This window comes from Amphiura filiformis, chromosome 18 (genome assembly GCF_039555335.1).
Source record: "Amphiura filiformis chromosome 18, Afil_fr2py, whole genome shotgun sequence".
Taxonomy (NCBI): domain Eukaryota; kingdom Metazoa; phylum Echinodermata; class Ophiuroidea; order Amphilepidida; family Amphiuridae; genus Amphiura; species Amphiura filiformis.
The window spans coordinates 64,368,428-64,395,541 of record NC_092645.1 but is presented as its reverse complement, the minus strand read 5'-3'; the positions used below and the strand labels follow the sequence as shown (position 1 = coordinate 64,395,541).

General features: G+C 38.6%; 1 protein-coding gene across 1 annotated transcript in view; it reads right to left on the bottom strand.

Annotated features, from left to right (window-relative positions):
* LOC140139307 (uncharacterized) overlaps window positions 1–27,114 on the bottom strand; it is a 108,207-nt gene that overhangs the window by 4,169 nt on the left and 76,924 nt on the right. The window contains exons 8-20 of the mRNA XM_072161087.1: window positions 24,330–24,433; window positions 23,325–23,386; window positions 16,238–16,373; window positions 14,072–14,128; window positions 11,378–11,480; window positions 10,626–10,688; window positions 7,483–7,702; window positions 6,920–7,141; window positions 6,240–6,461; window positions 5,001–5,222; window positions 4,325–4,546; window positions 2,176–2,397; window positions 1,735–1,832 (exon numbers count right to left, since the gene is read on the bottom strand). Of these exons, the coding sequence (XP_072017188.1) occupies window positions 1,735–1,832; window positions 2,176–2,397; window positions 4,325–4,546; window positions 5,001–5,222; window positions 6,240–6,461; window positions 6,920–7,141; window positions 7,483–7,702; window positions 10,626–10,688; window positions 11,378–11,480; window positions 14,072–14,128; window positions 16,238–16,373; window positions 23,325–23,386; window positions 24,330–24,433 (1,953 nt within the window). The remainder of the gene's footprint in view (window positions 1–1,734; window positions 1,833–2,175; window positions 2,398–4,324; window positions 4,547–5,000; window positions 5,223–6,239; window positions 6,462–6,919; window positions 7,142–7,482; window positions 7,703–10,625; window positions 10,689–11,377; window positions 11,481–14,071; window positions 14,129–16,237; window positions 16,374–23,324; window positions 23,387–24,329; window positions 24,434–27,114) is intronic.

The following is a 27,114-nucleotide window of genomic DNA, read 5'->3' as shown; positions in this document are numbered from 1 at the left end:
CGTGTCCGCTTGATGCCTTGACCTACAACAACAATACAGCATACATCATGAGACGACATAGTAAACACACCGAATGCATGAAATGAAAGAACTCTACTTCTGGGCCAGTGTAGCGTGTCCGCTTGATGCCTTGACCTACAACAACAATACAGCATACATCATGAGACGACATAGTAAACACACTGAATGCATGAAATGAAAGAACTCTACTTCTGGCCCAGTGTAGCGTGTCCGCTTGATGCCTTGACCTACAACAACAATACAGCATACATCATGATACGACATAGTAAACACACTGAATGCATGAAATGAAAGAACTCTACTTCTGGGCCAGTGTAGCGTGTCCGCTTGATGCCTTGACCTACAACAACAATACAGCATACATCATGATACGACATAGTAAACACACTGAATGCATGAAATGAAAGAACTCTACTTCTGGGCCAGTGTAGCGTGTCCGCTTGATGCCTTGACCTACAACAACAATACAGCATACATCATGAGACGACATAGTAAACACACCGAATGCATAAAATGAAAGAACTCAACTTCTGGGCCAGTGTAGCGTGTCCGCTTGATGCCTTGACCTACAACAACAATACAGCATACATCATGAGAGCGACATAGTAAGCACAATCGAATGCATAAAATGAAAGAACTCTACTTCTGGGCCAGTGTAGCGTGTCCGCTTGATGCCTTGACCTACAACAACAATACAGCATACATCATGATACGACATAGTAAACACACTGAATGCATGAAATGAAAGAACTCTACTTCTGGGCCAGTGTAGCGTGTACGCTTGATGCCTTGACCTACAACAACAATACAGCATACATCATGAGACGACATAGTAAGCACACTGAATGCATGAAATGAAAGAACTCTACTTCTGGGCCAGTGTAGCGTGTCCGCTTGATGCCTTGACCTACAACAACAATACAGCATACATCATGAGACGACATAGTAAACACACTGAAAGCATGAAATGAAAGAACTCTACTTCTGGGCCAGTGTAGCGTGTCCGCTTGATGCCTTGACCTACAACAACAATACAGCATACATCATGATACGACATAGTAAACACACTGAATGCATGAAATGAAAGAACTCTACTTCTGGGCCAGTGTAGCATGTACGCTTGATGCCTTGACCTACAACAACAATACAGCATACATCATGATACGACATAGTAAACACACCGAATGCATGAAATGAAAGAACTCTACTTCTGGGCCAGTGTAGCGTGTCCGCTTGATGCCTTGACCTACAACAACAATACAGCATACATCATGAGACGACATAGTAAACACACCGAATGCATGAAATGAAAGAACTCTACTTCTGGGCCAGTGTAGCGTGTCCGCTTGATGCCTTGACCTACAACAACAATACAGCATACATCATGATACGACATAGTAAACACACCGAATGCATGAAATGAAAGAACTCTACTTCTGGGCCAGTGTAGCGTGTCCGCTTGATGCCTTGACCTACAACAACAATACAGCATACATCATGAGAAGACATAGTAAACACACCGAATGCATGAAATGAAAGAACTCTACTTCTGGGCCAGTGTAGCGTGTACGCTTGATGCCTTGACCTACAACAACAATACAGCATACATCATGAGACGACATAGTAAACACACTGAATGCATGAAATGAAAGAACTCTACTTCTGGGCCAGTGTAGCGTGTCCGCTTGATGCCTTGACCTACAACAACAATACAGCATACATCATGATACGACATAGTAAACACACCGAATGCATGAAATGAAGGAACTCTACTTCTGGGCCAGTGTAGCGTGTCCGCTTGATGCCTTGACCTACAACAACAATACAGCATACATCATGATACGACATAGTAAACACACCGAATGCATGAAATGAAAGAACTCTACTTCTGGGCCAGTGTAGCGTGTCCGCTTGATGCCTTGACCTACAACAACAATACAGCATACATCATGAGACGACATAGTAAGCACACTGAATGCATGAAATGAAAGAACTCTACTTCTGGGCCAGTGTAGCGTGTCCGCTTGATGCCTTGACCTACAACAACAATACAGCATACATCATGAGACGACATAGTAAGCACACTGAATGCATGAAATGAAAGAACTCTACTTCTGGGCCAGTGTAGCGTGTCCGCTTGATGCCTTGACCTACAACAACAATACAGCATACATCATGAGACGACATAGTAAGCACACTGAATGCATGAAATGAAAGAACTCTACTTCTGGGCCAGTGTAGCGTGTCCGCTTGATGCCTTGACCTACAACAACAATACAGCATACATCATGAGACGACATAGTAAGCACACTGAATGCATGAAATGAAGGAACTCTACTTCTGGGCCAGTGTAGCGTGTCCGCTTGATGCCTTGACCTACAACAACAATACAGCATACATCATGATACGACATAGTAAACACACTGAATGCATGAAATGAAAGAACTCTACTTCTGGGCCAGTGTAGCGTGTCCGCTTGATGCCTTGACCTACAACAACAATACGGCATACATCATGAGACGACATAGTAAGCACACCGAATGCATGAAATGAAAGAACTCTACTTCTGGGCCAGTGTAGCGTGTCCGCTTGATGCCTTGACCTACAACAACAATACAGCATACATCATGATACGACATAGTAAACACACAGAATGCATGAAATGAAAGAACTCTACTTCTGGGCCAGTGTAGCGTGTCCGCTTGATGCCTTGACCTACAACAACAATACAGCATACATCATGACACGACATAGTAAACACACCGAATGCATGAAATGAAGGAACTCTACTTCTGGGCCAGTGTAGCGTGTCCGCTTGATGCCTTGACCTACAACAACAATACAGCATACATCATGAGACGACATAGTAAACACACCGAATGCATAAAATGAAAGAACTCAACTTCTGGGCCAGTGTAGCGTGTCCGCTTGATGCCTTGACCTACAACAACAATACAGCATACATCATGAGACGACATAGTAAACACACACTGAATGCATGAAATGAAGGAACTCTACTTCTGGGCCAGTGTAGCGTGTCCGCTTGATGCCTTGACCTACAACAACAATACAGCATACATCATGAGACGACATAGTAAACACACGGAATGCATGAAATGAAAGAACTCTACTTCTGGGCCAGTGTAGCGTGTCCGCTTGATGCCTTGACCTACAACAACAATACAGCATACATCATGATCCGACATAGTAAACACACTGAATGCATGAAATGAAAGAACTCTACTTCTGGGCCAGTGTAGTGTGTACGCTTGATGCCTTGACCTACAACAACAATACAGCATACATCATGAGACGACATAGTAAACACACTGAATGCATGAAATGAAGGAACTCTACTTCTGGGCCAGTGTAGCGTGTCCGCTTGATGCCTTGACCTACAACAACAATACAGCATACATCATGAGACGACATAGTAAACACACTGAATGCATGAAATGAAGGAACTCTACTTCTGGGCCAGTGTAGCGTGTCCGCTTGATGCCTTGACCTACAACAACAATACAGCATACATCATGAGACGACATAGTAAACACACGGAATGCATGAAATGAAAGAACTCTACTTCTGGGCCAGTGTAGCGTGTCCGCTTGATGCCTTGACCTACAACAACAATACAGCATACATCATGATCCGACATAGTAAACACACTGAATGCATGAAATGAAAGAACTCTACTTCTGGGCCAGTGTAGCGTGTCCGCTTGATGCCTTGACCTACAACAACAATACAGCATACATCATGAGGCGACATAGTAAACACACCGAATGCATGAAATGAAAGAACTCTACTTCTGGGCCAGTGTAGCGTGTCCGCTTGATGCCTTGACCTACAACAACAATACAGCATACATCATGAGACGACATAGTAAACACACTGAATGCATGAAATGAAAGAACTCTACTTCTGGGCCAGTGTAGCGTGTCCGCTTGATGCCTTGACCTACAACAACAATACAGCATACATCATGATACGACATAGTAAACACACTGAATGCATGAAATGAAAGAACTCTACTTCTGGGCCAGTGTAGCGTGTCCGCTTGATGCCTTGACCTACAACAACAATACAGCATACATCATGATACGACATAGTAAACACACTGAATGCATGAAATGAAAGAACTCTACTTCTGGGCCAGTGTAGCGTGTACGCTTGATGCCTTGACCTACAACAACAATACAGCATACATCATGATACGACATAGTAAACACACTGAATGCATGAAATGAAAGAACTCTACTTCTGGGCCAGTGTAGCGTGTCCGCTTGATGCCTTGACCTACAACAACAATACAGCATACATCATGAGACGACATAGTAAACACCCCGAATGCATGAAATGAAAGAACTCTACTTCTGGGCCAGTGTAGCGTGTCCGCTTGATGCCTTGACCTACAACAACAATACAGCATACATCATGAGACGACATAGTAAGCACACCGAATGCATGAAATGAAAGAACTCTACTTCTGGGCCAGTGTAGCGTGTCCGCTTGATGCCTTGACCTACAACAACAATACAGCATACATCATGAGACGACATAGTAAACACACAGAATGCATAAAATGAAAGAACTCTACTTCTGGGCCAGTGTAGCGTGTCCGCTTGATGCCTTGACCTACAACAACAATACAGCATACATCATGAGACGACATAGTAAACACACCAATGCATGAAATGAAAGAACTCTACTTCTGGGCCAGTGTAGCGTATACGCTTGATGCCTTGACCTACAACAACAATACAGCATACATCATGAGACGACATAGTAAACACACCAATGCATGAAATGAAAGAACTCTACTTCTGGGCCAGTGTAGCGTGTCCGCTTGATGCCTTGACCTACAACAACAATACAGCATACATCATGAGACGACATAGTAAACACACTGAATGCATGAAATGAAAGAACTCTACTTCTGGGCCAGTGTAGCGTGTCCGCTTGATGCCTTGACCTACAACAACAATACGGCATACATCATGAGACGACATAGTAAACACACCGAATGCATGAAATGAAAGAACTCTACTTCTGGGCCAGTGTAGCGTGTCCGCTTGATGCCTTGACCTACAACAACAATACAGCATACATCATGAGACGACATAGTAAACACACCGAATGCATAAAATGAAAGAACTCTACTTCTGGCCCAGTGTAGCGTGTCCGCTTGATGCCTTGACCTACAACAACAATACAGCATACATCATGAGACGACATAGTAAACACACTGAATGCATGAAATGAAAGAACTCTACTTCTGGGCCAGTGTAGCGTGTCCGCTTGATGCCTTGACCTACAACAACAATACAGCATACAATGAGACGACATAGTAAACACACTGAATGCATGAAATGAAAGAACTCTACTTCTGGGCCAGTGTAGCGTGTCCGCTTGATGCCTTGACCTACAACAACAATACAGCATACATCATGATACGACATAGTAAACACACTGAATGCATGAAATGAAAGAACTCTACTTCTGGGCCAGTGTAGCGTGTCCGCTTGATGCCTTGACCTACAAAAACAATACAGCATACATCATGATACGACATAGTAAGCACACCGAATGCATGAAATGAAAGAACTCAACTTCTGGGCCAGTGTAGCGTGTCCGCTTGATGCCTTGACCTACAACAACAATACAGCATACATCATGATACGACATAGTAAACACACTGAATGCATGAAATGAAAGAACTCTACTTCTGGGCCAGTGTAGCGTGTCCGCTTGATGCCTTGACCTACAACAACAATACAGCATACATCATGATACGACATAGTAAACACACTGAATGCATGAAATGAAAGAACTCTACTTCTGGGCCAGTGTAGCGTGTCCGCTTGATGCCTTGACCTACAACAACAATACAGCATACATCATGATACGACATAGTAAACACACTGAATGCATAAAATGAAAGAACTCTACTTCTGGGCCAGTGTAGCGTGTCCGCTTGATGCCTTGACCTACAACAACAATACAGCATACATCATGATACGACATAGTAAACACACTGAATGCATGAAATGAAAGAACTCTACTTGGGCCAGTGTAGCGTGTCCGCTTGATGCCTTGACCTACAACAACAATACAGCATACATCATGATACGACATAGTAAACACACTGAATGCATGAAATGAAAGAACTCTACTTCTGGGCCAGTGTAGCGTGTCCGCTTGATGCCTTGACCTACAACAACAATACAGCATACATCATGATACGACATAGTAAACACACTGAATGCATAAAATGAAAGAACTCTACTTCTGGGCCAGTGTAGCGTGTCCGCTTGATGCCTTGACCTACAACAACAATACAGCATACATCATGATACGACATAGTAAACACACTGAATGCATGAAATGAAAGAACTCTACTTCTGGGCCAGTGTAGCGTGTCCGCTTGATGCCTTGACCTACAAAAACAATACAGCATACATCATGATACGACATAGCAAACACACCGAATGCATGAAATGAAAGAACTCTACTTCTGGGCCAGTGTAGTGTGTACGCTTGATGCCTTGACCTACAACAACAATACAGCATACATCATGATACGACATAGTAAACACACCGGATGCATGAAATGAAAGAACTCTACTTCTGGGCCAGTGTAGCGTGTCCGCTTGATGCCTTGACCTACAACAACAATACAGCATACATCATGAGACGACATAGTAAACACACCGAATGCATGAAATGAAAGAACTCTACTTCTGGGCCAGTGTAGCGTGTCCGCTTGATGCCTTGACCTACAACAACAATACAGCATACATCATGAGACGACATAGTAAACACAATCCGAATGCATGAAATGAAAGAACTCTACTTCTGGGCCAGTGTAGTGTGTACGCTTGATGCCTTGACCTACAACAACAATACGGCATACATCATGAGACGACATAGTAAACACACCGAATGCATGAAATGAAAGAACTCTACTTCTGGGCCAGTGTAGCGTGTCCGCTTGATGCCTTGACCTACAACAACAATACAGCATACATCATGATACGACATAGCAAACACACCGAATGCATGAAATGAAAGAACTCTACTTCTGGGCCAGTGTAGCGTGTACGCTTGATGCCTTGACCTACAACAACAATACAGCATACATCATGAGACGACATAGTAAACACACTGAATGCATGAAATGAAAGAACTCTACTTCTGGGCCAGTGTAGCGTGTCCGCTTGATGCCTTGACCTACAACAACAATACAGCATACATCATGATACGACATAGTAAACACAATCAATGCATGAAATGAAAGAACTCTACTTGGGCCAGTGTAGCGTGTCCGCTTGATGCCTTGACCTACAACAACAATACAGCATACATCATGAGACGACATAGTAAACACACCCAATACATGAAATGAAAGAACTCTACTTCTGGGCCAGTGTAGCGTGTCCGCTTGATGCCTTGACCTACAACAACAATACAGCATACATCATGAGACGACATAGTAAACACACCGAATGCATGAAATGAAAGAACTCTACTTCTGGGCCAGTGTAGTGTGTACGCTTGATGCCTTGACCTACAACAACAATACGGCATACATCATGAGACGACATAGTAAACACACCGAATGCATGAAATGAAAGAACTCTACTTGGGCCAGTGTAGCGTGTCCGCTTGATGCCTTGACCTACAACAACAATACAGCATACATCATGAGACGACATAGTAAACACAATCAATGCATAAAATGAAAGAACTCTACTTCTGGCCCAGTGTAGCGTGTCCGCTTGATGCCTTGACCTACAACAACAATACAGCATACATCATGAGACGACATAGTAAACACACTGAATGCATGAAATGAAAGAACTGATACGACATAGTAAGCACACTGAATGCATGAAATGAAGGAACTCTACTTCTGGGCCAGTGTAGCGTGTCCGCTTGATGCCTTGACCTACAACAACAATACAGCATACATCATGATACGACATAGTAAACACACTGAATGCATGAAATGAAAGAACTCTACTTCTGGGCCAGTGTAGCGTGTACGCTTGATGCCTTGACCTACAACAACAATACAGCATACATCACGAGATAACAAAGTAAACACACTGAATGCATGAAATGAAAGAACTCTACTTCTGGGCCAGTGTAGCATGTCCAAGAATACATTCAGTTTAATTTAGTTTAATATTTGAAGAGCTTGTTTCCAAACCATATTAAGTCCACAACCCAATGTTTCTCATTTACTTGTGTAATACAATCACAATTACTTTGACAAGTTTGACATTAGTAACAATGAGTTGTTCCATCAACAAGCCATTTTTTTACCACAACAATGCTGCTGACCAATATGCAGACTATTGTTCTCATTTTGGAAACAAAGGCCTCACACAGTATTGTTACTGTGCATCCATCCACTGTTTGCTTTGTAAATGGTGCATCCAACTGAAATTATTATACCTATAGCATCACAATCCATTGCAATCATCATCATGAGTCGGCTGCGGAGCAGGCGACTACAAGCTTTCTCCAACTGTTGCGATCTTGGGCAAGCGAAACAATTTTGTTTGGCTGCAGCATCCCTTCAGTATCTCCCAGGAGGTGCTGCACATACTGTAAGTACAGTGTCCGCAGCCGTCCCAGTTTCCTCTTCCCATGTGGTGGAATATAAAGGGCATATTCTTTCACAGGCTCGTCATTTTCAAGACGCAGCATATGGCCGAGAAATTTGTGTTGATGAATCTTGACTCTGGCAACCAGTGGAGTGGTGTTGGTCAGATTGTAGATGGTTTCACTTGGGATCCGATCCACACGCTTTATGTTTAACATGACTCTGTAGCAAGAAGTTGCAAAGGCACTGATCTTGTTTTCCATGTCCTTGGTAATCACCCATACAGAAGGATAGTGACACAACCATTGCAATATCGCACACGTAATTCACACATGCATATGTTTGTGGACTTATCATGGTTTGGAAACATTACTCTTCATTTATTAAACCTACACTCTTCATTATGTACCACTCCAAACAGGGTTGAGTGAGATATAGTATTACAAATATAGGATGGTGCGTTCAAAGATGGCCTACCATATATGTATATTGTATATAGTAAACAATAATAACCATCAAACACAATATAATTTCATTTCAAATTTATTTACCTTAAACTTATCACAATTCACTAAAATTGCTGCAAGATCTGAAAAACTTTACTAATTTTCATGATTTAATTTGCACTGTGGAGACTGCCATGTTAATTTCCTTGATTTTCTCTTGCGTTTTTTATTCTTCAAAGTTGGCCAATGTCGCTTCGCCAAAATGTTTTTACCCACGATGTTGAACGATTTTTAGGTTTTAGCCGCTTCCTTTCATACGTAACTCAATTACACGATTACGCTCAGCTTCACCTTTTTGCCTGCCACTGTTTATACATAAAATCCTATCCCTTTAAATCCCTACAACATGCAGAAGTTACTTCCTGTATCAAAATTTACTAAAATTGCTGTAAAATCACCCCTACAAACCCACACATACAGCCATACGGAAAAATGATTAAATAGTTTCCAGCCTTTCAGGCGAGACAAAAAGGAAGCGGGCAGGGATGATCAACTGGTATTAGAATGAATGGCACATTTTGTATTTTGTCTAATGAGTGGGTATTAGATTTGTGAAAGTTATCCAGGTAAACATACCTCCTCAGAATCCAAGGTAGGATAATGAAATATTGTCAGTAGATCAGATTAATGTTTAAACTTCATACTTATATAAATATTGCATCTAAGTTTCTTACCTAGATGTTGTTTAGCCAATTGAATATATGAATACAAAAGCCACCCAAGTCCATACTTTGGCCAAATTGAGTTAAGCATGGGAAAGTGTTGCTATACATAGGCATGTCATATGTATGAAAGAAAAACTCAAATTCATCCTGTGTCTATTGAGCATGTGAAAAATAGCATGTATGAAAGAATCAACCCAAGTCCATGATTTGGGTTTTGTAACACATTGATTGAAATCCAGTATGTATAAAAGTCCACTTGTAACACATTCATTGCTGGAGAGTGACTTTTGAAGAAGAAATGGGGTTAATCAAGGAAAGTGTGTGGTTTATATTACATGGCAGAATGCTTATCAACATTTTACATAACTGTGTGCTTTATTTTGTATTATCTTACTAGTGGTAATCTCATTCCAACATTATTGTCTTTGTATATGATTCAAAAACCACCCAAGTCCAGAATTTAAAATGAACCCCACGAAGTCTCTGAAATGCTAATCATCATACCTAATACAGTTTAACTCACCCATTTGCACGTACAACTTACCATATTGACCAGGTAAATCTAACTGAAGGAATTTAAATGATACACAGGTTTTTTTCTCAAAATCACTTCCCATGGACTTGGGTGGGTTTTGGATTCATGTATTCAATTGATCTGCTAATCTATTGGTTGGATCCTGAGTTGCTCTCTTAGCTGATATATAATCCATATCATAGTTTCTTACCTAGATGTTGTTTAGCTAATTGATCTGCTAATCTATTAGTTGGATCCTGTGTTGCTCTCTTAGCTGATATATAATCCATATCATAGTTTCTTACCTAGATGTTGTTTAGCTAATTGATCTGCTAATCTATTGGTTGGATCCTGAGTTGCTCTCTTAGCTGATATATAATCCATATCATAGTTTCTTACCTAGATGTTGTTTAGCTAATTGATCTGCTAATCTATTAGTTGGATCCTGAGTTGCTCTCTTAGCTGATATATAATCCATATCATAGTTTCTTACCTAGATGTTGTTTAGCTAATTGATCTGCTAATCTATTAGTTGGATCCTGTGTTGCTCTCTTAGCTGATATATAATCCATATCATAGTTTCTTACCTAGATGTTGTTTAGCTAATTGATCTGCTAATCTATTAGTTGGATCCTGAGTTGCTCTCTTAGCTGATATATAATCCATATCATAGTTTCTTACCTAGATGTTGTTTAGCTAATTGATCTGCTAATCTATTGGTTGGATCCTGTGTTGCTCTCTTAGCTGATATATAATCCATATCATAGTTTCTTACCTAGATGTTGTTTAGCTAATTGATCTGCTAATCTATTAGTTGGATCCTGAGTTGCTCTCTTAGCTGATATATAATCCATATCATAGTTTCTTACCTAGATGTTGTTTAGCTAATTGATCTGCTAATCTATTAGTTGGATCCTGTGTTGCTCTCTTAGCTGATATATAATCCATATCATAGTTTCTTACCTAGATGTTGTTTAGCTAATTGATCTGCTAATCTATTAGTTGGATCCTGAGTTGCTCTCTTAGCTGATATATAATCCATATCATAGTTTCTTACCTAGATGTTGTTTAGCTAATTGATCTGCTAATCTATTAGTTGGATCCTGAGTTGCTCTCTTAGCTGATATATAATCCATACAACAGCCCACTGCATCCTCCACCTGCGAACAATGAAATACAAAATATATTGAATAACATGCGCTACTCTAAAACCCGATATTTTTGAGTCACTAACAATTTTTGCATTTTCTGCTTCTGCGACATGGAAGTTTTGTACATTCCTTAAAGTCTGTAGAAAGAAAGAATATTTGTGTGCATAAAACATTTGTGAATCAACTGCCCTTGAAAAATTGTCATGCACACAAACGGGGGATTCCAGTTAAAATACACAGACCCTCTATGGAAGACATGACCTTTATATAATCCCACAGAGAGTGTGTAGATTTCAAATGGAGCTTCCATTCAGGTAACCCAATTTTATATTTACACCCCCTGTGTGGAAGTTTAAGGTCATCCATAGTGGGTGTATGGATTTCCACTGGAATAACCCGAGTTGCCAGGTCTACTAAATAGGTGACTCCATTTGAAATCTACACTCCCTGTGTGGGAGATTAAGGTCATGTCTTCCATAGCCGGTGTAGGAATTTCAACTGGAATAACCCGGTTTGCCTTGTCTACTGAATGGGTGACTTCATTTGAAATCTACACTCCCTGTGTGGTATATAGACTAAGGTCATGTCTTCCATAGCAGGCGTAGGAATTTCAACTGGAATAACTTAATTTGCATTTCTTGACTACTAAATAAGTGAGTCCATTTGAAATTTACACTCCCTGTGTGGGAGATTATGGTCATGTCTTCTATAGGGGGTGTATGTATTTCAACTGGAATAGCACATTGTTCAGAGTTATTTATGAACACAAGTGCCTATCAAATTTCACCAGCGTAAGGTCTAGTAGTAGCCTTGATTCAAGTGCATCTAGGATGGTGGTATTTAACTTCATTTTGATATTGTATTAAAGTTTATAATATACATACAGATACTACTTTAGAGATCTTTAGACTACTATCAAATCAGTGTTGTAGCCACAGGTCATATGTGACCGTCCACGGCGAATGAGTCGTAAATTCCTCCCCCGGTCAATTTTGTTTTATTTCGTGTTTAAAAAATAAACATCATAAACTTAAAAATGATATATCATTTGACTTCAAACGATATCCAGAAGCGGGGTTATGGTTAGTTAAACTTTGCTCCTTCAACAAAATTATAGCTTTTTCGTTTCTACGTGTGTCTCTTTTTCCACATTGCTGGCAATAAATATCAAACAGTCATAAATGGCGGTCATTTCAAATCATCCCCAAGTCAACGAGGTTTAAGAAGGTTCTCTGATTGTTAATTGTTGGTTATGCATACCTATACAAAATACAATGCCTGGTAATCCACCACTTGAACAGGATTTAGCAAAAGCAAACAAAGACCAGAGCTATTAAAAGTTCTATAGCCATCTAAGGTAGAAGCTTATTATCCACTTCAATAATAGGATTATTGATTGGTGTTGTGACTATCAAAATAAGACAGATGTCGCGCCAGCTTAAGTGACCGATGAATATGACCTTCGTACACATTTTACACCATAACTCAGAATACAATTTAGGGAATTTACGGCTCGTTTGTGCTGCCGAGTCACACATTGCCAATCACTACTATGACCACATGTGCAGGGATAACAAGTGTCATTATTGTGTTTCCTTTCGGACAACAGCAATAACTCCCTGAAGGGAGTAAATCAACCAGATTGGAGGACTTCATATCACACCTATTCTTAGTCAGTGGGAGTGGTCTAGTTCGTAGACACATTTCTGATTGGACAATCGCATGATTTCGGGTGCCGTCTATCAGGCCGTAGACGACCCCACGCCATCATGCGTCTTGATAATGCGTAACACGCGTGTAGAGGTGCGCGTATGTATCGCGCTGGATGCGTAGACTAGTACGAAATACGCGAACGTGCTAGCAGTACGCCGCAACAGAATACGTGAAGTTGTAAACAAGTTTCGCTTCATTTTATAATGAGGGAGTTTTATGACGGTAACTTAGTTTTTGCTTTAAAAACATTGTTTACAGTTATTAAAATAATATTTAACTGACTAAGAATGAGAATAAACGATAGAATTTTTATTTTGCCTATCCTCTACCTATGATAGACAACAGGCAGGTTCAATATTTTTCTCCACTCCATTACTCAAAATATTGGACCTGCCTGTCGTCTATCACACGGTAGAGGATAGGCAAAATAAAATTTCCTATCGTTTATTCTCTAATTAATCTTCAAAACTTCAAAAGAAATTAGAGAAATTAGCACAGATTATAAAGACTCACGACTAGGGTTTTGGCTCTAGTGTAAGGTACCACATCCAATTTGGTCCTATAGAACTATTGGTGCCCAGTTAAGTACTGATGACCCTTAACATCACTCCCTGGAGAAATAATAAATTGTATCGAGCATAATAATACACAGTTGCATAGTGCTATTGTTTTTCATTTAAATAAAAAACGAATGCACTGTACAAATGTTCAGGGTACGATAAAAAGTGCCATCGGTACCTCTTCGGGCACCAATAGCCCTATTGGACCAAAAAAGATGTTGTGCCTAAGTTCTATACGAATGGCTAGAATACTTGGTACTTTGGTATAAGCCTATATACTAGTATGCCCACTAGTATATACTTTTAACACAAAGAAAACAAACTCACCACAGGTCTATATCTGTCACATAATGTAATCACTACAGATCTGCTGTAATTACCATGCTGTAAAGATAAAGGGATATATTATGTAAATAGCATGTAAAACTCAACCAACAAACTTCTTATTGTCACATGTACGTTTTGGCAAATACTGTTGCCTTTTTCACCACAGGCCTGTATCTGTCACATATAATGTAATCACTACAGATCTGCTGTAATTACCATGCTGTAAAGATAAAGGGATATATTATGTAAATAGCATGTAAAACTCAACCAACAAGCTTCTTATTGTCACATGTACGTTTTGGCAAATACTGTTGCCTTTTTCACCACAGGTCTATATCTGTTACATAATGTAATCACTACAGATCTGCTGTAATTACCATGCTGTAAAGATAAAGGGATATATGTAAATAGCATGTAAAACTCAACTAACAAGCTTCTTATTATCTTGTGTACGTTTTGGCAAATACTGTTGCCTTTTTCACCACAGGTCTATATCTGTTACATAATGTAATCACTACAGATCTGCTGTAATTACCATGCTGTAAAGATAAAGGGATATATGTAAATAGCATGTAAAACTCAACTAACAAGCTTCTTATTATCTTGTGTACGTTTTGGCAAATACTGTTGCCTTTTTCACCACATGTCTATATCTGTCACATAATGTAATCACTACAGATCTGCTGTAATTGCCATGCTGTAAAGATAAAGGGATATATGTAAATAGCATGTGAAACTCAACCAACAAGCTTCTTATTGTCTTGTGTACGTTTCGGCAAATACTGTTGCCTTTTTCACCACAGGCCTGTATCTGTCACATAATGTAATCACTACAGATCTGTTGTAATTACCATGCTGTAAAGATAAAGGGATATATGTAAATAGCATGTAAAACTCAACCAACAAGCTACTTATTATCTTGTGTACGTTTTGGCAAATACTGTTGCCTTTTTCACCACAGGTCTATATCTGTTACATAATGTAATCACTACAGATCTGCTGTAATTACCATGCTGTAAATATGTAAATAGCATGTAAAACTCAACTAACAAGCTTCTTATTATCTTGTGTACGTTTTGGCAAATACTGTTGCCTTTTTCACCACAGGTCTGTATCTGTCACATAATGTAATCACTACAGATCTGCTGTAATTACCATGCTGTAAAGATAAAGGGATATATGTAAATAGCATGTAAAACTCAACCAACAAGCTTCTTATTGTCTTGTGTACGTTTTGGCAAATACTGTTGCCTTTTTCACCACAGGTCTATATCTGTCACATAATGTAAATAGCATTTAAAACTCAACCAACAAGCTTCTTATTTGAAATCATCACCCCCTGTGTGGGTGATTAAGATCATATCTTCTATATCTTCTATAGGGGTGTATACATGGATTTCAAATGCAACAGCCCATTTGATGCAGGCTGATAACAGAATGATCATTTTTGTTGCTCGCATATTTGGTTTAATAATGTATTTTGTCTTTTTCACAATTTTGCAGCAAGTAATTTCTGAACAATTGACTTTATTCTTGATCATACTGCTTTATTAATAGTATCTTGATTTCTGCAGTTAATACATCATTGTTATACAATACTTTAACATAATTCAAACATTTTGCTAGGAAAATCCAATGAAAAAGTAATAACTCGTTACTTTAGCTTTAGCCGTCTGGGCCGACTGCTTAATCACAAATGACTTGGTCCACGGCTTTTCTCACAAAACTGCTTGTTGACATTGGACGATTCCATTTAAAATCCACATTCCCCATATGGAAAATTTTGGAAATATCTTCCACAGGGGGAGCATTAATTTCAAATGGAATGAGCACAATAGGCAGCTCCATTTGAATTTCATACACCCTCTGAGAAAGATTCAACCTGAATCTTTCACAGAGACAGGGTGAGTTTCAAAGAGAGTTGGTTAATGTGCAATTCCATTTGAAATTCATACTCCCTCTGTAGAAGATATTTCCAAAATCTTCCACAAGGGAGAGTGGATTTTAATAGAATGGTCCATTTCCCAGAAGTGGTGATGGTTTTTGTTTTCAGCAGTGAATCGTATACATTCATCACGGTTGTTTGCTTTGGCCCCCTTTTTGCGAATTTGGATTGGCATTCCTTTCTTCTGAAGAATAAGGGAAGCAAGAAAATTTTCCACTTACCAACCACTTTTTAAACCAAGTTGCTCTGGGGTCCACAATGGACATATAATGAATAGGACAAATATGGTCTGGTTGACTGGATGCTGGTTGTGCTACTAGCAACTGTATAGAACTCTCTGTAATTTCCTCTAGAAACCTAAAAGAAAAAAAAAAAAACAATATTTTTTTGTAAATCAGGTTATATGTGACCGTTCACGGCGAATGAGCCGTAAATTCCTCCCCTGGTCAATTTTGTTTTATTTCGTGTTTAAAAATAAACATCATAAACTTAAAATGGTATATCATTTGACTTCAAACGATATCCAGAAGCGGGGTTATGGTTTGTTAAACTTTGCTCCTTCAACAAAATTAAAGCTTTTTTTGTTTCTACGTGTGTCTCTTTTTCCACATTGCTGGCAATAAATATCAAGCAGTCATAATTGGCGGTCATTTCAAATCATCCCCAAGTCAACGAGGTTTAAGAAAGTTCTCTCATTGTTAATTGTTGGTTATGCATACCTATACAAAATACAATGCCTGGTAACCCACCACTTGAACAGGATTTAGCAAAAGCAAACAAAGACCAGAGCTATTAAAAGTTCTATAGCCATCTAAGGTAGAAGCTTATTATCCACTTCAACAATAGGATAATTGATTAGTGTTTCACTATCAAAATGAGATCGATGTCGGGCCAGCTTAAGTTACCGATGAATACGACCTTCGTACACATTTTACACCGTAACTCAGGATACAATTAAGGGAATTTACGGCTCATTTGTGCTGCCGGGTCACATATAACTTTGAAACTCATACTTCTCAATGTTGGCAGCAATGCCTATGGAGTGTTTGATACCATACATTGTATTGTATACTGCGCACAAAACATATCCGAACAAAATTAACAAAGACTTTTCACTCGAAAAACGCTCATTTTTGAGCATGGCGAGTGAGTGTTTATATGTCACGGTATGAGCCCATTGGAATAGCCGCTTGGAATCACCAGGAAGGAGAAAATAGCCCAAATTTGTCACTTTTTAAATGCTCTCTTTTCCATTCAATTCGGTATAACTTGGGGAAATAAACTCGCATCATTTCAAATGAGGTTTCAAAATACGTAGAACAAAAAATCCATATATTGATTATTTTGGTTGAGTGCATTCTGATTTTGTTTTAAGAGTTGGGATACATTTTGTATATTAGTTAGGTGAAAAAGTTCAATTTGGTGACCACTCTCTGGCTAGTAAGGTTTGTCGATTAATTCGACTTCTATGGACCATTTAGAAAAAAAAAATAGCCACCATGTCCCTCGCGAAAATCCCGGCATTTTTCGCTAGAGGCCAAAATCCAAAATGGCCGCCACCACCATTTTGAAAATTTAAGTTTTGAACCAGAGCACCTATAATCATGCACAAAGACACTTTTTCGGATATGTCGAGTACAAGGATTCCGATTCTGACATAAGTTTGACATTACGGCATCATTTTCACCCAGAAATCCAAGATGGTGGCCGGCACCATCTTGAAAAATTTAGTTTTGGACAAGAGGACCTAAAATCGTGTACAAAGACACTTTTTTGGATAAGTCGACCACAAGGATTTCAAATTTGACATTACTTTGACATTACGAACTCATATTTACCCAGAAATCCAAGATGGTAGCCGCCGGTGCCATCTTGAAAAAAATAAGTTTTGAACCAGATTACCTAAAATCGTGTACAAAGACACTTTTTCTGGTAAGTCGACCCCAAGAAATCCGAATCTGACATCAATTTGACGTTACAACATAATTTTTGCCCAGAAATCCAAGATGGCCCCCATTTGGTAGAGTGTAAATGTGATTTTTGAATGAGAGCAGAAGCATAAGTGTGTCATTTCCACCTTATCTGGGGTTCATGTCTCTTAAATGGGGTTTAAACTGCCTTATCTTGGGTTTACATCCCTTATCTAGGGATAAGGCGCCTTATCTGTGGTTTAGACGGCCTTATCCTGGGTTTACGTTCCTTACCTGTGGCTAAGATGCCTTAACCGTAGCATATCGCAGTCTAAACCCAGATAAGGCATATAAACCCCAGATAATGCGCCGTAACCCCAGATAAGGGACGTAGACCCCAGATAAAGCAGTCTAAACCCCAAATAAGAGGCCTTAACCCTAAATAAGGAACATAAACCCCAGAAAGGGCATCTAAACCCCACATACGGTGCCTTAACTCTAGATAAGGGTTGTTAACCCCAGATAAGGGTCGTAAACCTCAGATAAGGCATCTAAACCCAAGATAAGGCGCCTTAAGGATGCACACAGGATCACTGAAGTGTTACATAGCCAAAATTGAGTTTTCATCACTAATGTCATCTTCAAACCGTATTTTATCTTGTCATTAATAGATTTTAAAGAAATCTTAAAATTTGAACCATAAGAAAAGCTATTTTAAAGACCCTTTTTCATTAAAAATTCGTCAAAATGCAAAAGCAAATAAATTATTGTTTTCCCGCAATAGATCGCGTTCTAAATGCTAGCATCTGCGGCGATACAGCTAGCAAAGACACGCACACGGTAAACTGGATGGGCGAGGTGATTACTGATTGAGGCGCTGGAGTCGCCAATCGCGATCACTACCGCTATTTTATCGTATTGATCTCTTCCAAGGTAGGTAAAGCTTGCACCATTGCATTGCGAAACTGCGGGCCGACAGACCACCACCGTCCACGTCCCAGAATCAGTAGGCCTACTCGATAAATTTCGCTAAAAAAGTGCTGATATAGTGGTATAAATTATAGGTTTTTTTTTATAGGAACATAATAGTGAATTTTTTGTTTGTTTTTGTTTTGTTTTTCAAGTTTCATTCTGAACTTGAAAAGATGAAATTTATCTGTAAGAAGTAGTTACCCGTAAGACGCCCTGTAGGCCTAATGATGACGCAATCTGGTAGATACGATAGAAAACGTACCGGTAGGCCCTAAATATTTTGCTAGTAGGCTAGACTTAGCCCGTATAGTACATCATTAGGCTTATTATTTTATGTTTAAAAATGAGTTTAATTTCATTCATTCATTCATTCATTCATTCATTCATTCATTTCATTGTTGTTATTTGATTTACCAAGTTGGTATAGTTGGACAAGAATATAGGCATATTATATTAGCATATATTTTTGCAGTCCCAGCCTTGTTTCGGGAGCCTCTGCGGTCGTTCAGTCTCGTCTTCATTTTGAAGACCATAAAAAATAGGCAAGCAGTTACTACCGGTAGGCCTATATTAGATACCTAAGGCCCTGAATAATGTTTCAAAGTGTTATTAAAACACGGATTTAAGATTCGTTTTCAAACGTTCTCTACTCCTGATTGAATAACGCAATGTTGACATTTCAATACCTCATATCGACCATCTAGGCCTAGGCCTACAACTCTATGTCAAAAATGTCGATATTTGAAATCGGCATAGCGAGCACGCGTTTATGAAAGCATTTTCATGAATGTTTTAATGCTAAATAATAATTTCAAACGAGAAATATAATCGAAAACGTAAATTCGTGCTTTTTTAATAACCAATTTTAACTACATATCCATTAGTAGGCCTATTAGGTCTACCATCATATACCATGATTGCGATCAAAGCTTTTGGTTTTACAACACTTTTTGTGAATGTTTTTGACTAATGCCTTTTTATTTGCAATGTTTGTCTGACTTTCAACTTTCACGTTTCTGCATACTTTAAAAGGTAAACTGCTTTAAAGCATTTTTCGTAAATGTTTTCATGCAGTGTTTTAAAACGCTCTTTATCATGCATGATGCCTATATACGGTAGGCCTACTGCATGAACCACAATCTAATTTAAAGCCATAAGTGTTCCGTTTTCTACTTTTGAAATTCGGTTTTGTTAGGCTATGTACATTTACGTGTTTTTCAGTTTTCTTGTGACCTCTCCGTGGTTTGCCCGTTTAACATATTATATAGGTCTACTTTTTGTCCGTTTTACAAGAAGTTTATTCAAGACATAGGCCTTTTACCACACTTTTACCACACTTTTTACACGTTTAGTTGATTGAAAACAACAACAGACACACTTTTGTTTAATTTTTGTTGTTGTATTTTATTCACTTTTTATACGGTACAAAATATTTTACAACTTTATTGTAGCTTTAGGCCTATAATAGGCCTATGACGTTTGTACGTGTTTGATATTCCGTAAAAAAGTTAAAAATAAAATATGATAACAGCAAACAATTACAATAACAAAAAGCGGAATATTGAGTAATCGACACATCAGAATCTTTTAAAATTTTACTTGGGATTCCTGTGGTGTAGGCCTAGCTATAACGGGCGTTAAAAAGCCTATCTTTGGCGTGGACGGGCCGCTGTGGTGCCTCTCAACTAAAAAGAAAAAGCAACGGGTAGTAACAAAATCATGTTTGCGGTTTAAAAATGCAATATTTGTCAACACCAAAAAAAAAAAAATGAAAATCACCAAAAACGATAAATTAAAAACATTGCATTTTTAAAGCAAAATTAGTACAAAACAGAAATCGCAATTATCATGATTATGTCTCAATTTATTCTTCATTTCATAAAACTTCCTGATTATCTGCTAAAATAATTGCTTGTCAGTTATTCTAGGCCTATGCTAATTTTAATGTTCTGATGTCCGCAAATTTTAATACAGAGCATGATCTTTTTTATACTGGAACAGGACAAAATTGTGCTTAAATAATCATGGTTTCGTTCATGCAACACGACCATGCACTGTGCAACTTATTCAGCGTAACCTGTCTGTCTGTCCATGCGCCCTGTCGCTCCTCAAGCGCCGACGCGACGCCGCTGCCTTGCTGGAAGCTCTGCTGCACCATGGAAACAAGACTGCAGTAAATAAAATGGCTACACCATGTGGATAAACATCTGCCGAATGTGCACGGATAATTTGTCATATTGTATATTTTACCTTCTACATCACCAAAAAAATGCCAATCTGCTGCAGGAGGGCGCCCCTTCTCATTTTCTAACTTGACCAAGCGTCACAAGTCACCGGATTATATATTTATGGAATAATCTTCAAAAATGGACCTAAAATCCGCTGTATTTTTCTAAATCGCGATTTTCGGCAAGTTCATTTTGACCACTTTTAACCATTTTTGGTCCGCCATAGCGTCTAAATGAAGCATCACTGAGGTAAGTTTTTAAGTCAAACGTTTAGATATGGCCAAAATCTAGATAGTGTTTTTTCATTTTTTTAAATTAGGGCCTAGAACTTTTTTATCACCCATGATTCAAAAATTTGAACACGGGTCACACGTTTTTTACTGATTTTTTGCCTATATTTTAAAAACTAAGCAAAATTTCGAAAAAATAAAAAAACACTTTCTAGATTTATTTGTCTAAATTAATAAAATTCATGTTTTACAGTTTTTGCTTTTCAAATAATTTTTTTATGGCGGACCAAAAATTTTTGGTCAAAAAAGCCGTTTTTTGGGATTTTCTCGAAAATTTTACTTTTTGACCCAAAACTGACATTTTAAATAGATTTATGAGCTCATTTCCGTTCAAAAAATGTATACTTTTATATACTTTACATAAATAGTTTTCGAGTTATGAGGTGAATAATAATGGATAATTAGTGATCCTGTGTGCCACCTTAACCCCAGATAAGAGACGTAAACTCAGATATGGCAGTCTAAACCCCAGATAAGGCGCCGTCTGGGATTTACTTCTCTTATCTTAGGTTTATGTTCCTTATTTAGGATTATAAGGCGCCTTATTTGGGGTTGGGACTGGTTTATCTGAGGTGTACATCCCTCATCAGGGGTTACGGCGCCTTATCGGGGTTTAGACTGCCATATCTGAGTTTACGTCTCTTATCTGGGGTTAAGGCGCCTTATCTTGGGTTTAGATGTCTTATCTGAGGTTTACGACCCTTATCTGGGGTTAACGACCCTTATCTAGAGTTAAGGCACCTTATGTGGGGTTTAGATGCCTTATCTTAGGTTTATGTTCCTCATTTAGGGTTAAAGCGCCTTATTTGGGGTTTGGACTGCTTTATCGGCGGTCTACGTCCCTTATCTGGGGTTACGGCGCATTATCTGGGGTTTAGATGCATTATCTGGGTTTAGACTGCGATATGCTAGACTGCGATATGCTAAGGTTAAGGCATCTTAGCCACAGGTAAGGAACGTAAACCCAGGATAAGGCCGTCTAAACCACAAATAAGGTGCCTTATCCCTAGATATGGGATGTAAACCCAAGATAAGGCAGTTTAAACCCATTTAATTTTTTCAAGATGGTGCCGCCACCATCTTGGATTTCTGGGTGAAAATGATGCCGTAATGTCAAACTAATGTCAGAATCGGAATCCTTGTACTCGACATATCCGAAAAAGTGTCTGTGTGCATGATTATAGGTGCTCTGGTTCAAAACTTAAATTTTCAAAATGGTGGCGGCGGCCATTTTGGATTTTGGCCTCTAGCGAAAAATGCCGGGATTTTCGCGAGGGACATGGTGGCTATTTTTTCTAAATGGTCCATAGAAGTCGAATCAATCGTCAAACCTTACTAGCCAGAGAGTGGTCACCAAATTGAACTTTTTCCCCTAACTAATATAGTTCTTCACTCATATTCCATATACGCTGGCGAAGTGATGTAATAATCAGATTAACTACCATGGCAATAGGTGAAAAAAATTGTTGAATATACCGCGCTGCACTGGTATGTTCACGCGGTACCTCTGCTTTGAACCATATCATGCTGATCACTCGCACCTGTATGATTAGTATCTTTGAAAAGGCCGGTATTGTATTTAATACTATCATTGCAGACATACACAGGTGATGAGTGCAACCTGCTTGTAGTGCAGCGCAATATATTCAAAATTATTTTCACTTATTGCTTTGTTAGTTAATCCGATTTGTTATGTCCCTTTGCTAGCGTATTGAGCAGGAGTGCACTACATGTTGCGGATTGTGAATAACAACTTCCAGGCTGCTGACACTAAAATAGTCATCACCAATTTTTTTTAATTAAAAAAATATTATCCTGTTTTGCCAAGTTAAATATAGCTAAATCCTAATCCTTTTGCTAGTTTTGACTGGCAATAAAAGTTTATCACTGCATTTTTTTTCAACATACCTTTCTGGATATCTGATCCAATAGATAGGCACTTCAACTTGGAATTCATTCATTAAACGAAACTGAAACAAAAACATCAACTTGTTAAAATCAGAGCACATGCAGCCATTTATTACGAGCACTTTTATCTAAGGCGCCCTCAATGGCTTACTGATATTACGTAAGGCATCTCCAACTTACGTACACTAAAATGTAAACCTACATTCACATATTTACACTTACTACGTGCTCATGGCACTACGAGTTTGTTCATAAATATAAGTTAAATCAGTAAACTTTAAATTGAGGGCGTCCTAGATAAAAGTGGTTGCCAGAAAACTTACCACGCATAGGCGGTAAACGGTTATGAAAGAATATTAGGGGTAGTTTACACTTGGTTTCAGAGAAGAATGGCAGTCCCTTGCTCAGATTGATGCAAGCGCCCTGTTAATGAGCGACATACGCGGAGCTTTGTGTTCCCTTCAAGAGCGCTGATCAACGTAATCAGCCAATCAGATTATCTGTCTGTTGTCATGATTGTCAGCCAATCAGAACCCCACTTCCACTCTCAAAATGTAAATAACTGCTGTTCTTCTCTGACAGCAACTGTAATCTTTCTTTAGCAGTGAAGGATATACACATTTCTTGAACGGTTTTCATTTCATAAGCAAACTAGAATTTCCCAGTTCTCGACACAAAGAGACAACCATAATGCCTCCATCTTGGTGACCATCATTTTAACCGGGGCGATTTCACTTCTTGGGGCTGCAAAACACTCCAAAAGACAGCAAAAAAAGAAAGCAAAAAAAAAAAACCAATTCCAACTGAAAAATGCAAATGAGCTTCAAATTAGCATATTATACGATGAAAATCTGAACTTGAAAACCACTAATCGCTATCCCTCCACCAAGTTACATGTACATTACGCCTATCAGTTCTGATCAATCTCTACGGACAGATGGATGGACGAATGGATCGAATGATGGCAGGACAACCAGGAAATGACGGTTTTGTTACGATACCTACCTTCTTAATGATCCTATGGTGAGTAGGATTGGTGTAATCTATTCCGTCTCTCAGTAAAGGCAGTTTGGTTTTGTTGCTGGTACACACAACCTTTAAATGTTCAACTGAAACCGAAATCCAAAATATTATTCCGAATTGGATTATTCCAGTTTAAACCCATATCGTGACTTTTCTCTAGTCCGAATGGTCGCTAATCCAAAGGTTCTCCAGTCCGAATATAGAATAAGGGTTGGGATTAGGGTTTAGGGTTAGGGTTAGTGTTAGGGAGCCTTATTCTATATTCGGACTAGAGAACCTTATTTATTATTCAGACTAGCGAACCCGATATTCGGATTATAGTGAACCTTTTTCAGAATTCGGACTATACCCCCTTTGGAAAATGTGACCTTTCTTAATCTCCCACAACAGGGTGTGTAGATTTAAGTCACTGATTCAGGTAACCACATTTGAGATTCACACTCCCTATGTGGCAGATTAAAGTCATGTCTTCAACAGGGGGTATATAGGTTTAAACTCAAATAGCATATTTAGCTCAAAGAATATTGAACTACTTGTATATGTATAACACTATGGGAAACCTGGCATGGATTACTGCACATGGGAACCAAAATATTGCAGCTTGGGCATTTGTTCACTATAGACCTTTTTCCCTCTATCCCACAATGCACTATTCCAGGGGGGTATGACGTAGTTCATCAACCTCATAGATCGTGTGCATCCGATGGTCTTTGCCAGGCCGTTGCAATTATTTTGTCTTAATATGGGCATACTGATTCCATATATGCGGATTATCGTAAAGGCCATCGATGTTACTAATTATGCAATTATTGAATACACGAGTGATGCAGTTACGGAGCGATGCAGAATATCTGTGTAAGAGATTTTGTTTTCGTTTTATTTTCAAGTCCGAAAAAAAAGTGAAACGGACGCCGGTAAAATATCACTGCGTGTCCCGTCATCAGTTTTTCACCATTAGGTCTATAAAATGTATACAAAGTTAGGTTTCAATAGCAGGAAACTTTTTGGGTGAATACACCATGTCCATAAGGCATAAAATGTTGTTTTTGCCCCGAAAGGTATTAATGATCACGGCGCCATTATCGTGATTATCGGGGATTCCTTTTTGTGATGAAGGCACCAGCCGAAATGTCCGTATTCAGAATGTAATGAACATAACTATGTACTCCCCGGGAGATGATGTATTTTAAACACTCATACCCCCTGGAATAGTGCATGATGGGAAAAGAGGAAAAAGGTCTATACAGGACGTTAAACTACAATTATGCAGTGTAAGTATAATATCTTTGTAAGCCCTACAAAACTCACCTAAACTTGTGAAAACTTCCCTCATGATGTGATGTGAATTGGATGAGGGTAATCTTTAATAATATCTTTGTAAGCCCTACAAAACTCACCTAAACTTGTGAATACTTCCCTCATGATGTGATGTGAATTTGATGAGGGTAATCTTTAATAATATCTTTGTAAGCTCTACAAAACTCACCTAAACTTGTGAATACTTCCCTCATGATGTGATGTGAATTTGATGAGGGTAATCTTTAATAATATCTTTGTAAGCTCTACAAAACTCACCTAAACTTGTGAATACTTCTCTCATGATGTGATGTGAATTTGATGAGGGTAATCTTTAATAATATCTTTGTAAGCTCTACAAAACTCACCTAAACTTGTGAATACTTCCCTCATGATGTGATGTGAATTTGATGAGGGTAATCTTTAATAATATCTTTGTAAGCTCTACAAAACTCACCTAAACTTGTGAATACTTCTCTCATGATGTGATGTGAATTTGATGAGGGTAATCTTTAATAATATCTTTGTAAGCCCTACAAAACTCACCTAAACTTGTGAATACTTCTCTCATGATGTGATGTGAATTTGATGAGGGTAATCTTTAATAATATCTTTGTAAGCTCTACAAAACTCACCTAAACTTGTGAAAACTTCCCTCATGATGTGATGTGAATTTGATGAGGGTAATCTTTAATAATATCTTTGTAAGCCCTACAAAACTCACCTAAACTTGTGAATACTTCTCTCATGATGTGATGTGAATTGGATGAGGGTAATCTTTAATAATTTCTTTGTAAGCCCTACAAAACTCACCTAAACTTGTGAATACTTCTCTCATGATGTGATGTGAATTGGATGAGGGTAATCTTTAATAATTTCTTTGTAAGCCCTACAAAACTCACCTAAACTTGTGAAAACTTCCCTCATGATGTGATGTGAATTGGATGAGGGTAATCTTTAATAATATCTTTGTAAGCTCTACAAAACTCACCTAAACTTGTGAAAACTTCCCTCATGATGTGATGTGAATTTGATGAGGTAATCTTTAATAATATCTTTGTAAGCTCTACAAAACTCACCTAAACTTGTGAAAACTTCCCTCATGATGTGATGTGAATTTGATGAGGGTAATCTTTAATAAGATCTTTGTAAGCTCTACAAAACTCACCTAAACTTGTGAAAACTTCCCTCATGATGTGATGTGAATTGGATGAGGGTAATCTTTAATAATATCTTTGTAAGCTCTACAAAACTCACCTAAACTTGTGAAAACTTCCCTCATGATGTGATGTGAATTTGATGAGGGTAATCTTTAATAATATCTTTGTAAGCTCTACAAAACTCACCTAAACTTGTGAAAACTTCCCTCATGATGTGATGTGAATTTGATGAGGGTAATCTTTAATAATATCTTTGTAAGCTCTACAAAACTCACCTAAACTTGTGAAAACTTCCCTCATGATGTGATGTG